Source organism: Musca vetustissima, unplaced genomic scaffold (genome assembly GCF_032173495.1).
Source record: "Musca vetustissima isolate MV318-11 ecotype Yass unplaced genomic scaffold, APGP_CSIRO_Mvet_v1 utg4932, whole genome shotgun sequence".
NCBI classification, from domain to species: Eukaryota; Metazoa; Arthropoda; class Insecta; order Diptera; family Muscidae; genus Musca; species Musca vetustissima.
In genome coordinates, this window is record NW_026886500.1 from 45,865 (window position 1) to 59,346 (window position 13,482).

Sequence of the window (13,482 nt, forward strand, 5' to 3'; positions counted from 1 at the left end):
CTATCCTAAATAGGATATGAACCAAATTTGACATCGCTACATCCTTGAATTCGGAAGATACAGTGCATTTTATGAAAAATAAAAGTGCAATATCAAGAAAACCAAATGCAAAATCGACGCAAGAATCATTTTAAATTATTCTCTTTATATTTTTATTTTACAAGAATAAAAAAATATAATAGCTGAATCCGTACAATTCGAATACGATGCGATTTAAATAATTTCGACTGTATACATAAATTAGTACTGTACACATTTTTACCTACTCTCTATATTGAAAAGCTAATAAACTTGAACAAAAATTTTTTTTTTTTTTTTTTTTTTTGATTGTTGTTTTGATATGTGTCGTCCATAATCATGTCTTGACATATGAAATCCAAAGAATATATATCTACTAGCTGCATATTAAATATAAGCTCTAAAACATTGTGTTGCCTGTGGGCAACATTGGACCCTAAAGGGACGTGGACGTAATTCAATATAAAGAGTAATGCCCAAAATTAATCAGTCCCATTTTCGAAATTATTTAATATATTAATATTCGATATGCATAAATTCCTACCCCATTTGCCCAACCAGAGTTTCTGTGGTTTGGAACATTATTTTTCCAGAACATGAATAACCTACTAAAAGTTTGCTCAAATTCGCCATTTGTTTGTGTGCTGGTAAAGTTCAAAGATTGACTATATCGGTCCACTTTTTTGAATTTTACACATTTGGACACATGTTCCACCCCAATAAAATGTTTCATATTTTTGGTTTATGAAGCCTTGAGATTTTAGGAAAATAATCTATTAAACGTTGCTTACATTTAGCATTTCTTGGGCGGCAATGGCTATAAAAACATTTATATTAGAGCACATTCCAGTCAAATGCATTATTTCATATTTTTAATTGTTTCACAAAAATTTGATAAGGTACAACAACTCATTTAACCTGAAAATTAATTAAATCACACTACAGGATGTATATTGGACATTTCAGTGTTAGGGTCCTTGTGTACACCATCCAAAATTTTTTTTGTGGAGAATTTGATTAAATTATTATAGAAACAAATGCTATTTCATTTTCTTTTTTCACGATCTATACACCTACACTTAAAAAATAACTCTTAAAATTTTATGCTTCATAAAATCTTGGTAAAGACAATAAAAATATTTTACACTCACCATCAACAATGGGGAAAGGTTTTTACGATACCTTTTAATAACATTTCAGTACTTAAACATATAGACTAATTTTTCCTCAACCTGTGTTTTGTTCATTGGACACACAACGTGAGTTAAGTTAATAAAGGTTGGTAATGAATTTATTTGGACACTAATATAAACCGAGTGTCCAGATGTCAGAGAATAAAAACATATAGGGTGTTCGTAAAAGCAACAACTTCAACGGAAGTTTACATTAGTTTTCTTTATTAAACAGTAGTTGGTTGATGAAAATATTTTTAATAATCATGTTATTAATGGCAAATTTCGACATTACTATATATAGCAAATTTTAATTTAAGGGAGATTTACAACCTAAAGTGGAACCAAAAATATTATTCGGTTAAAACAGTCTTTTATAAGAGCCAAATAGAATTCGGTTAAAACAGTCTTTTATAAGAGCCAATACCAATATTGATCAGTTTTGTATGTCCATTAAGATAAATTCGTATTTAACTAGCAGAGACACGAACCATGCATATTAACATTACAGTTAACAGAGCTCTGTTAAAGTTAACAGAGCTACTCGAAAAAGTGATATTTTATGAAAAATTGCACTTTTACTAAAAAATTACATTGTGGAATATCTGAAATAAAATATTTTTCGATTTTTAATAATTTTTCATAAATTTGCCCGATTTTGGTATTCGATAATTGCCAGCAGCATTATATATACCAACATATTTATATGCCCACTCCTGCTAATAGGACAATTCTTCCAGGACAACATGGGTATCGTTGGAAAGGTTATTGACTCCACTTTCCATATCTGTAGTTAAAAGTATCAAAAATGTTGCCGGATGACGCCGCATTTAACGATTTTTGAAAATATCCTTGATTAAGGATAATTTGGTGTCCATTGGTCCATCAGGACAACATGGGTATCGTTGGAAAGGTTATTGACTCTACTTTCCACTTCCTTTCCAACGATACCCATGTTGTCCTGATGGACCAATGGACACCAAATTATCCTTAATCAAGGATATTTTCAAAAATCGTTAAATACGGCGCCATCCGGCAAGATTTTTGAAACTTGTAACTACAGAAATGGAAAGTAGAGTCAATAAGCTTTCCAACGATACCCATGTTGTCCTGGAAGAATTGTCCTGATGGACCAATGGACACCAAATTATCCTTAATCAAGGATATTTTCAAAAATCGTTAAATACGGCGCCATCCGGCAACATTTTGGAAACTTTTCACTACTGAAATGAAAAGTAGAGCCAATAACCTTTCTAACGATACCCATGTTGTCCTGGAATAATTGTCCTGATGGACCAATGGACACCAAATTATCCTTAATCAAGGATATTTTCAAGAATCGTTAAATACGGCGCCATCCGGCAAACATTTTTGAAACTTTTCACTTCTGAAGTGGAAAGTAGAGTCAATAACCTTTCCAACGATACCCATGTTGTCCTGGAAGAATTGTCCCGATTGACCAATGGGCACCAAATTATCCTTAATCAAGGATATTTTCAAAAATTGTTAAATACGGCGCAATCCGGCAACATATTTGAAACTTTTAACTACAGAAATGGAAAGTAGAGTCAATAAGCTTTCCAACGATACCCATGTTGTCCTGGAAGAATTGTCCTGATGGACCAATGGGCACCAAATTATCCTTAATCAAGGATATTTTCAAAAATTGTTAAATACGGCGCCATCCGGCAACATTTTTGAAACTTTTAACTACAGAAATGGAAAGTAGACTCAATAAGCTTTCCAACGATACCCATGTTGTCCTGGAAGAATTGTCCTGATGGACCAATGGGCACCAAATTATCCTTAATCAAGGATATTTTCAAAAATTGTTAAATACGGCGCCATCCGGCAACATTTTTGAAACTTTTAACTACAGAAATGGAAAGTAGACTCAATAACCTTTCCAACGATACCCATGTTGTCCTGGAAGAATTGTCCTATTAGCAGGAGTGGGCATATTAAATATGTTGGTATATGTAATGCTGCTGGCAATTATCGAATACCCAAATTGGGCAAATTTAGGAAAAATTATTAAAAGTCGAAAAACATTTTATTTCAGATATTCCACAATGTGATTTTTTTAGTAAAGGTGCAATTTTTCATAAAATATCACTTTTTCGAGTAGCTCTGTTAACTTTGACAGAGATCTGTTAACTGTAATGTTAATATGCATGGATTGTGTCTCTGCTCGTTAAATACGAATTTATCTTAATGGACATCAGTTTTGTTAGGATGATTTTCTATCCCATGAGAATATGCCATTTGGAATACCAAGCGTTCTAGAAGTATTAGTTAAATAGGTACGTAATAAATTTTATGAAATTTAAAAACACAATTCATACCTGCACATTTAAGATAACAGCTCAGAATATTTGCACCTCTCACTACTTAAAATTGTTGCATTTAGCTGCTAAGGTAATATCAAACCAAGATAAAGTCTCTATTTCTTTACACATTGTCAGAAAGCAGAAAATTTAACATTGTCCCATTGTCTCTTTGGATAAAAAAATTTCTTGCGGAAAGTGTTCTTGCATAGCTACAGAAGTGTCTCGATGGATTTTAGATATTTCCAATACCCTCCCCACTGCGAATGGTATAAAAATTGGCCTGGTGAATCTTCGTTATGTTTACTTGTTAAGTATCGTTTAGCACTATTAAACCAGTAAGGAAAGTAGTAAAGTCGGACGGGGCCGACTATATGATACCCTTCACCACTTTGGTTATATTCAACAGATTAATCCTAACAGACGTCACATTTTAAAGGACCACTAAAATGAAATTGGATCCATAAACATGTCATCTTGCAACCGATACTAAATATTTCATTTGGTAAGATATAGAAGCTATACCTAAATATGAACTGATTTTCAGGAAACTTAACACACATCATTCTAGAACTAATTCTTTACGATGTGCCAATTTTCGTGCAAATCGAAAGATATATGGGGACTTTGGTGCACCATTTACATTAAATTGGACAAAAATATATATGGGAGCTATATCTAAATCCGAACCGATTGTCACGAAACTTTGAACATATCATTCTAGACTCAACTCAGTACGCTATGCCAAACTTCGTGCCAATCGAATGACATATAGGGACATTGGTGCCCCATTTACATAAAATCGGAAGAACATATATATGGGAGCTATATCTAAATCTGAACCGATTTTCACGAAACTTAGCACACGCCATTCTAGGCTTAATTCAGTACGCTGTGCCAAAATTCGTGAAAATCGAAAGATATACAGGGACTTTGGTGCACCATTTACATCAAATCGGACGAAACTATATATGGGAGCTATATCTAAGTCTGGACCGATTTTCTCGAAGCTGGGCAGGCATCACTCTAGGCTCAATTCAGTAGGTTATGCCAAATTTCGTGCTAATCGTAGGATATGTTGGGACTTTGGTGCACCATTTACATAAAGTCGGACGAAACTATATATGGGAGCTATATCTAAATCTGGACCGACTTTTTCGAAAATTGGCAGACATCACTCTAGGCTCAATTCAGTACGTTATACTAAATTTCGTGCAAATCGATAGTTATATAGGGTCTTTGGTCCACAATTTACCTTAAATCGGACGAAAATATATATGGGAGCTATATCTAAATTTGAACCGATTTTTCCCAATTTCAATAGGGTTTGTCCTTGGGCCAAACAAATGAGCTGTGCCAAATTTCATCCAAATCGGATTATAAATGCGACCTGTACATTGTTTACAATTTAACACCAACAGACGGACTGACGGACATGCATAAATCGTCTCAGAAAGTGATTCTATGCATATTCTCAAAAGGAACTATGGGTTCCTTTACAAACATATGCACAAAGACATAATACCCTGTACATTGTGGTGAAGGGTATAATGATAACAAAAAACTGATGGTGTATGGAACGGTTGCTCAATTAGATCCATGCGATTATATAGAACAAATGGTACACCAAAGAATCCAAGTCTTCCGGTTGACATGCAATTTTTCATTGATTTCAGAATGAGTTCCAACTAATTTTTGGTTCAAATATCTATCTAGATAGCACATTTAATTTCAAAGATTTTACGTCTGCTCTATCTACAGGATATTATATGCATTAACATCTCTTGTATGTACCCAAAGTGGTGAACTTTCCTTACTGGTTTTATTTAAAAAATGCATTGAAATATAGTCGAACAAAAGTACATAAAATGTATTTATTGATAATTTCCACGGAAAATTTAACTAGAATGTTACTGCAGGAGAACTTTTTACCCATTGAAATCCCAAAATACAATCAATTCCCTTGTATTTTGTAAAATAAAAAAAAAAAACTAAAAATACCTAAAACTGCTTAAACTTGTCAAATTCTGCTTGACCACACTGGATGAATGGAAATAAAATGTCTTATGCAGTTCTATTTCCATTTCAAGTAATTGTATGTGGTGTGAATCTATGACGTTTCCGTCACACCAGGACACATCGCTTTTTGTATCTTTTATGAACCACAAAAAGGTTTTTTCATTTGACATTGAAGAATATTTCAAATAGAATTATACAGAGTTTATTGTGGTTTTGTCGTTTTCCTCTATTTCCGATTTGGCAATATTTTTTTTTTTTAAATGGAAATGCATATGTATGCAGACGCATGTGAGTGTTTGGTTACTGCTGAGTGAAGAAGAAAAAAATGAAAACTTGAAACGCCACATGCAAGGAAAGCATTTTTGAATTACAATTTGTTACTGGCATTTTTATGGCAAGGGATTTAAAATGCATTTACGCAAATGTATATTTTTATTTGCAGTTAATCGTTGGGTCATTGAATGGTGAAGATAAATATTTATTTCTTTAAATGCAATTTATACGAGTACTAGTGCCACATAATTCTTGACCATACTGTGATACAGAGTATTATGTCTTTGTGCATATGTTTTTAAAGAAATAGACACATTGGTTCCTTTTTAGAATATGCAAATAATCACTTTCTGACTTGATATATGTAAGTCTTTCTGTCCATGTATTCTTTTGAATAAAGTACAGGTCGCATTTATGATCCGATTTGGATGAAATTTTGCCTAAGGACGAACCAAATTGAAAATGGAAATAATCAATTCAGATTTAGATATATCTCCCATATCTATTTTCGCCCGTTTTTATCTAAATGGTGCTTAAAACCCCAATATTTTGCTCATTTGAATTAGGTCCAGTTTAATTATCGATGGAGTTTTGTTAAAATTGGTTCAGATTTAAATATATCTCCTAATATTCTTCCGATTTAGAAATATTTTTTCTTCGGTACTTAATTAACTGCACTTTGATGTCTTTAAAGTTTTATTGAAATCAGTTTAGATTTAGATATAGCTCCCATTTATAGTTTCGTCGGATTTTATGCATATAGTACACCAAACTCCAAATATTTCTCCGATTTACACATAATTGTGCATAGCATATTTTATTAAGTCCAGTTCTGTCTGGCCGGCTGGTTAGCACGATAACTCCCGAAGGGAGTAAACAATTTCATTTAAAGTTTTCACAACTTAATATTTCTTCCAAAATTAGTTCACGTTCAAATTGCCAACATTTCAATATTTTCAATGTCCGATTTGAACCAAACTTTGCACAATGTATTATCCTTACAAAGCTTAGATCAAGTCCTCCCCAGAAAGGATCAATATTTTATAAACTTGTAAATTTAATTTTTTGAAGCGAATTGAATAACCGATTTGATCAGCATTAAACCTGAAAACTCTTTGATAAAAGTATATCTTATATGAAACGAATGATAAAACATATGTGCAATTCCGACGACCTCCGCAAACAAAAGGCTGAGGGTATATATTTGCCGGCAATACCGACTGACAATTTTTATACCCTTCACCACACTGTTGTACAGGGTATTATGTCTTTGTGCATATGTTCGTAACAGGCAAAAGGAAACGAGATAGACGCATGGTTCCTTTTGAGAATAAGCATAGAATCACTTTCCGAGTCGATTTACGCATGTCCGTCTGTCCGTCCATGTATTTTTGTGAACAAAGTCGGGGTCGCATTTATGATCCGATTTGGATGAAATTTGGCACAGCTCACTTATTTGGCCCAAGGACGAACCCTATTGAAATTGGGAAAAATCGGTTCAGTATAAATGGTGCGCCAAAGTCCCTATATGTCTTTCGATTTGAACGAAATTTTGCACAGCGTGATTAATTAGGTCTAGAATGATGTATGTTAAGTTTCCTGAAAATCGGTTCAGATTTAGATATAGCTCCCATATATATTTTCGTCCGATTTAATGTAAATGGTGCACCAAATTCCCTATATATTTTTCGATTTGCACGAAATTTGGTACAGCGTAATGAATTAGGTCTAGAATGATGTGTGTTAAGTTTCCTGAAAATCGGTTCAGATTTAGATATAGCTCCCATATATATTTTCGTCCGATTTAGTATAAATGGTGCGCCAAAGTCCCTATATATGTTTCGATTTTCACGAAATTTGGCACAGCGTGATGAATTAGGTCTAGAATGATGTGTGTTAAATCTCCTGAAAATCTGTTCAGCTCCCATATATATTTTCGTCCGATTTAGTACTAATGGTCCACCAAAGTGCCTATATATCTTTCGATTTGCACGAAATTTGGCACAGCGTAATGAATTAGGTCTAGAATGATGTGTGTTAAGTTTCCTGAAAACCGGTTCAGATTTAGACATAGCTCCCTTATAAATTTTCGTCCGATTTAATGTAAATGGTTTGCTGCACCATTTAATATCTTGCGGTTTGCACGAAATTTGGCACAGTGTAATGAATTAGGTCTAGAATGATGTGTGTTAAGCTTCTTGAAATCGGTTCAGATTTAGATATAGCTTCTATATCTGACCAAATGAAAAATTTAGTATCGGTTGCATAATGACATGTTTATGGATCCAATTTCATTTTACTGGTCCTTTAAAAATACGAGGTCTGTTAAGATTCATCTGTTGAATACACCCAAAGTTTCCTTACTGGTTTTATTTGTTATAATAAAATTCGATGATTTTCAAGCGTTGTTCGTTTGTAAATTATAGTCCAAACTGAAATCACCCTATGCGCAAATTTTAAATTCTCTATACGCTTTACATATGCTTTAAAAATCTTACCAAATCATATTCAATATAAGTCCAAACCACATAAGAGTAAAATATGATACCCGGTAATGAAAGCATCAAATTGTGATGGGACCGACTTCATGATATTTGAAATTGCGTTTTTTAATTGAACCGCCACCATATAACAGATATTGCTTAAAATTATTTTCAATTCAATAAACAGAGGCTGTTATATCTTTATCATTTGTATTATCACGCACATATACATGTCCACGTATTTATTGCATATGTATGTGTGTGTCAGTAATTTCATTTTTTTATATTACATATGTATGTATGTGTATTTTTATTCATTTTGTTTTCTTTTTGTAATTTTGTTGTTTTCTCTCTTTTTACAGATGCTCTGTTGGCGGAAGTCTACGAAACACATTTACGCGGTCCGGGTTTTGTTATGGAACCGCCAGGACGTGTTGAGTTCTCAAATTCTTCAGGCGGTTGGCTGGATTGTTCGGCCTCGGGCAGCCCTCAACCGTCCATCGACTGGGTGCATGCAGACGGCACTGCTGTAACGGAAATTCATGGTGTACGCCGGGTGCTGCGCAATGGCACTCTCGTACTTTTGCCATTTCCGGCTGCCGCCTATCATCAGGATGTGCACAACACAATATATCGTTGCGTTGCCAGCAACAGTGTTGGACGTGTAGTTTCCCGTGATGTACAAGTCAGAGCTGGTAAGTGTGAAGATTGAAGGCATCCTCATTACGTGTTCATTGCATTTGGTCACACAATGTTATGTAGGTGAATTTTTTGGTGCTATTTGCCGCCAACAAATTACATTCCCTTATTAATTGAATCAATTTGCAATGCCATTCAATTTTTATTTATTTTTTTTTTACTTTTTGTTGGTCTTGTGGCAAACACCGTAGACCAATGTATTCGACTTTTATTTTATTATTGCAACACATTTCCTGTCATGTTTCGTTGTGTTCTTGTTTCGCCTATTTATGTTCGGTATTTGATTTTCTCTCTTTTTTCTTTACAATGCTGCCCCACAGTCGTTGCACAAGCTTACAAGGTTGATGTTGAAGTTTTATCTGCATCTCGAGGTTGCACCGCCATTTTGCGTTGTGTAGTGCCAACATTTGTAAAGGAATTGGTTCGAGTGGTCTCATGGGTTCATGAACCTGCTATCTACATATATCCATCATTGCAAGGCGGTAAGTGTACCCTTTCTCTCTATCACTCTTTCATACACACACACACTCACATACCCATTCTTATAGTTATCGTTATTCAGTCGTATATTAAATTATGTATGTGGCGTATAAAAAAGCACGTACAAGGACCTCTTTTTACATTTGTATTGCGAACGCACACACAGCCACAAAACGATTTTATTCATGCTACTACACAAGAAATGTCAGGATATGAATCATAAAAAAGCTACAAATTTGTTCGTTTCTTGTTCGTCGAGTTGCCTGTCTATGTTTGTAGGCAAAATTATGATTTAGCGCTGGCAGAAAGCACTAGACAATGACAAAACCCCATATCCGGTATTTATTTGATTGTACCCAACGAATGTGATAAATAATTCGTTATTCGTTTAAGTGTTTCGTGGCGCACAGTGGATTGATTAATACGGGAATAATATTTTAAAAGAACACGCTGTCTTTTGAGTAGGATTGTAAAAGAAATGTAAATATTTGGAAACACAATAGTCGCTACCCTAAATCATGACGAAAACGTTAATTAAATGGATCATATTCTAGATTTCCTCTTCACTCACTAAGAAGAAGAAATTCCATCATATACGAAAAATTGAGGCTATAATATTACTTGATATCAGACTCCGAAATGCTCGCTCGAATTCGAATAAAGAATGAAACTCGCTCGAATTCGAGCGGGAGTACTCCTGCGAGTAGAAAAAGTAAATAGAGTTTACTCTATTTTTCTCTGCCACTCAAATAAGAGCGGAGGTGCTTTGCTCGTTTTCGAGTGGGAGTGAAATACGCTCGAAATCGAGCAGATTACACTCTTGCCGAGTACTCTTTTATTATTATTTTTTTTATTTTTTTTTTTTTGTGATACCGTTGTTTTACTTGATGTTGTTTGTGTGCATTGTTTGTTTGTTTTGTGATGTTTGGTTTGCAGTACTGTTGGGAAAGCATGCATCAACAAGCTCGTTTTCTGCGTTCTCTTTATGTAAGTCATTTCATTTTTGTAATGATCTATCTCCCCACAGCAAACAAAAGATCAAAATCAAAAAAAAAAAAAAAATAAATTGGTACTACACACACACACAAATAACCAAACAACCAAATTTATTTGTCCACTCGATTTCACTCTTAGAGTGAACTCTTACTCTATTTCGAACGTTTTCTCTCACACTCTTTTTCTTCAACAAGGAGTACTCGCGAGCACTTCCAAACAAAATAAAAGAGTGCAGAGTATACTCCCTAAAAAACTCGTACTCTTTACCTATTCCCGCTCGGGAGTATTTTTCACTCGCTAGTAAAATCGAGCAAATCGGAGCTCTGCTTGATATAAATTTCACCAATTTTTAATGGTGACATCTGAAACTCCCAAAACATGGACTGATACTGATAACGCATGGTAGAGTATAAAAACCTCAAGCTACTGCAGATTAGATTGTAAAGTTATATAAGACTATGCTGAAATGGGGACCAATATTGATTACATAGTGTAAGAATTTGCGAATATTTGCTGTTATCATTATATGAAGACTATGCCTAATTAATGACCAATATATGTCAATTTTGAACACAATAGTTTTGGTTTGTTTGGCTTGGTTTGTATCTCAATTCTATCCTTCAGGAGCTATCATTATATGGAGAGATGCCTATATGCTGGCCCATATATTTCGTTATCGTCAGGTTAGATTTTTTTATCACGATATCCTAATAAGGCGGAATCATTACAACAGATGACTAAATCCTCATAGAATTATGGGGACAGCCCAGAAAAAATGGGCGAATATTAATATTTTTATACCCTTCACCACACTGTGGTACAGGGTATTATGTCTTTGTGCATATGTTTGTAACAGGCAAAAGGAAACGAGATAGACACATGGTTCCTTTTGAGAATATGCATAGAATCACATTCTAAGTCGATTTATGCATGTCCGTCCGTCCGTCTATCTGTCCATGTTAAATTGTAAACAAAATACAGGTCGCATTTATGATCCGATTTGGATGAAAGTTGGCATAGGTCACTTATTTGGGCCAAGGACGAACCCTATTGAAATTGGGAAAAATCGGTTCAGATTTAGATATAGCTCCCATATATATATTCGTCCGATTTAAGGTAAATGGAGCACGAAAGTACCTATATATCATTGGATTTGCACGAAATTTGGCATAACGTACTGAATTAAGTCTAGAACGATGTGTGTGAAATTTCGTGAAAATCGGTTCAGATTTAGATATAGCTCCCATATATATTTTCGTCCGATCTTTGGTAAATAATGCACCAAAGTCCCTATATACCTTTGATTTGCACGAAATTTGGCATAGCGCACTGAACTTAATCTAGAACGATGTGTGTGAACGATGTGTGTGTCGTGAAAATCGGTTCAGATTTAGATATAGCTCCCATATATATTTTCGTCCGATTTTAGGTAAATAGTACACCAAAGTCCATATATATCTTTTGATTTGCCCGAAATTTGGCATAGCGTACTAAATTAAGTCTAGAGTGATGTGTGTTAGGTTTCGGGAAAATCGGTTCAGATTTCTATATAGCTCCTATATATATTTTCGTCCGATATGTAAAAGTTGTACCAAAGTCCCTATATATTCTAGGATTTTGCACGAAATTTGGCATAGCGTACTGAATGAAGTCTAGAGTGATGTTTGTTATGTTTCTGGAAAATCGCTTCAGATTTCGATATAGCTCCCCCATATGTATATGTATTCGTCCGATTTTACATAAATGGTGCACCAAACTCCTAATGTTTGTTCGATTAACAAGAAATTTTGTACAACGTATCAAATTGAGACTTGTATGACTCTAAGTATTCCCGAATGAAATTAAATTTATCATAGGTTGCAGAAGGACATGCAATTGTAAGGATACATATGTACAACATACCCCAAGTAGTGAAGGGTATAATATAGTCGGCCCAGTCCGACTTTACTACTTTCCTTACTGTTTTTGTTTTTTTTTTTTTTGTGGGGAGGAGATTTGTTACCATATAAGACTACAAAATACCAAATTACAGTGCAAAATACCAAAATGTGGGTTACCTCTATATCCAAAAAAAACCCTATTTTTTTAAATTTTTAGTTGAGAAATTTGCAACCCAATAAGAACTCAAAGTGCTAAATTACAGCCAATTCGGTCGAAAAACGCGATCAAAACTTTATAGGGTCGGAAATTATTATTTAGATGAGTTACAAAACAGAAAAACGGAATTAATATAACCTTCATACTATGGAGGAGGGTATAAAAATATTCTCAGCATCCCCACTTAATCCCTCATGTACAGTAGACATAAGCATTTTGAAGGATTTAATTGTTTACTTAATATACGGCACACACACACAATACTTATGAACTTTATGAAAAAGTAAATATAATAATTTAATCAACATTATTTCAGTAAATATTCTCTATACATGACATATCTTCTCAACGCATACATCCACACATTTATTAAATATTAAATTTTAATCAATTCTTGTCAAACCATAAAAATAGAATTGTATTTTTATTTTATTTAATTTTTTGCAGATGGAAAATTTCATCTCCTACCCACCGGTGAATTACTTATTCATAATCTACAGGAGAGTGATGAATCCCAATCGTTTCGATGTCGGAGCATGCATCGACTGACACGTCAAGTTGTTGTCAGTTCACCTACGAGACTGAGAATAAATTGTAAGTAAATAAATTATGAGTGGGTTGCAATAAATTTGAAAATGTTGCAAATATTCAAATATAATATGATTAATGAAAATGTACACATTAAGTTGGTTATATTCTATGTAATCAATGTATTATATTTGATAATGGCAAAAAATGTCAAATGAAATACCTAACTGGAAAAGTCTCTATAGACAAAAATATATTCATAATTGAATTACTATCATTAAGCATTTTCTGTCATATAGAAAATTCTAACTAAAAAGTACATTTTATTTAATATCATAATATCAAAATGTGAAAATGCTTAATTGACATTGGCCTAATTAAAGTTAAAAT

At 33.9% G+C, this 13,482-nt stretch overlaps 1 protein-coding gene across 1 annotated transcript in view; it reads left to right on the forward strand.

Moving 5' to 3' along the window:
* The window catches only part of LOC133333982 (cell adhesion molecule Dscam2-like), a gene marked incomplete at its 3' end in the record, with an annotated part of 30,785 nt that overhangs the window by 12,487 nt on the left and 4,816 nt on the right, over positions 1-13,482 (forward strand). The window contains exons 2-4 of the mRNA XM_061542289.1: positions 8,655-8,987; positions 9,312-9,473; positions 13,012-13,158. Of these exons, the coding sequence (XP_061398273.1) occupies positions 8,655-8,987; positions 9,312-9,473; positions 13,012-13,158 (642 nt within the window). The remainder of the gene's footprint in view (positions 1-8,654; positions 8,988-9,311; positions 9,474-13,011; positions 13,159-13,482) is intronic.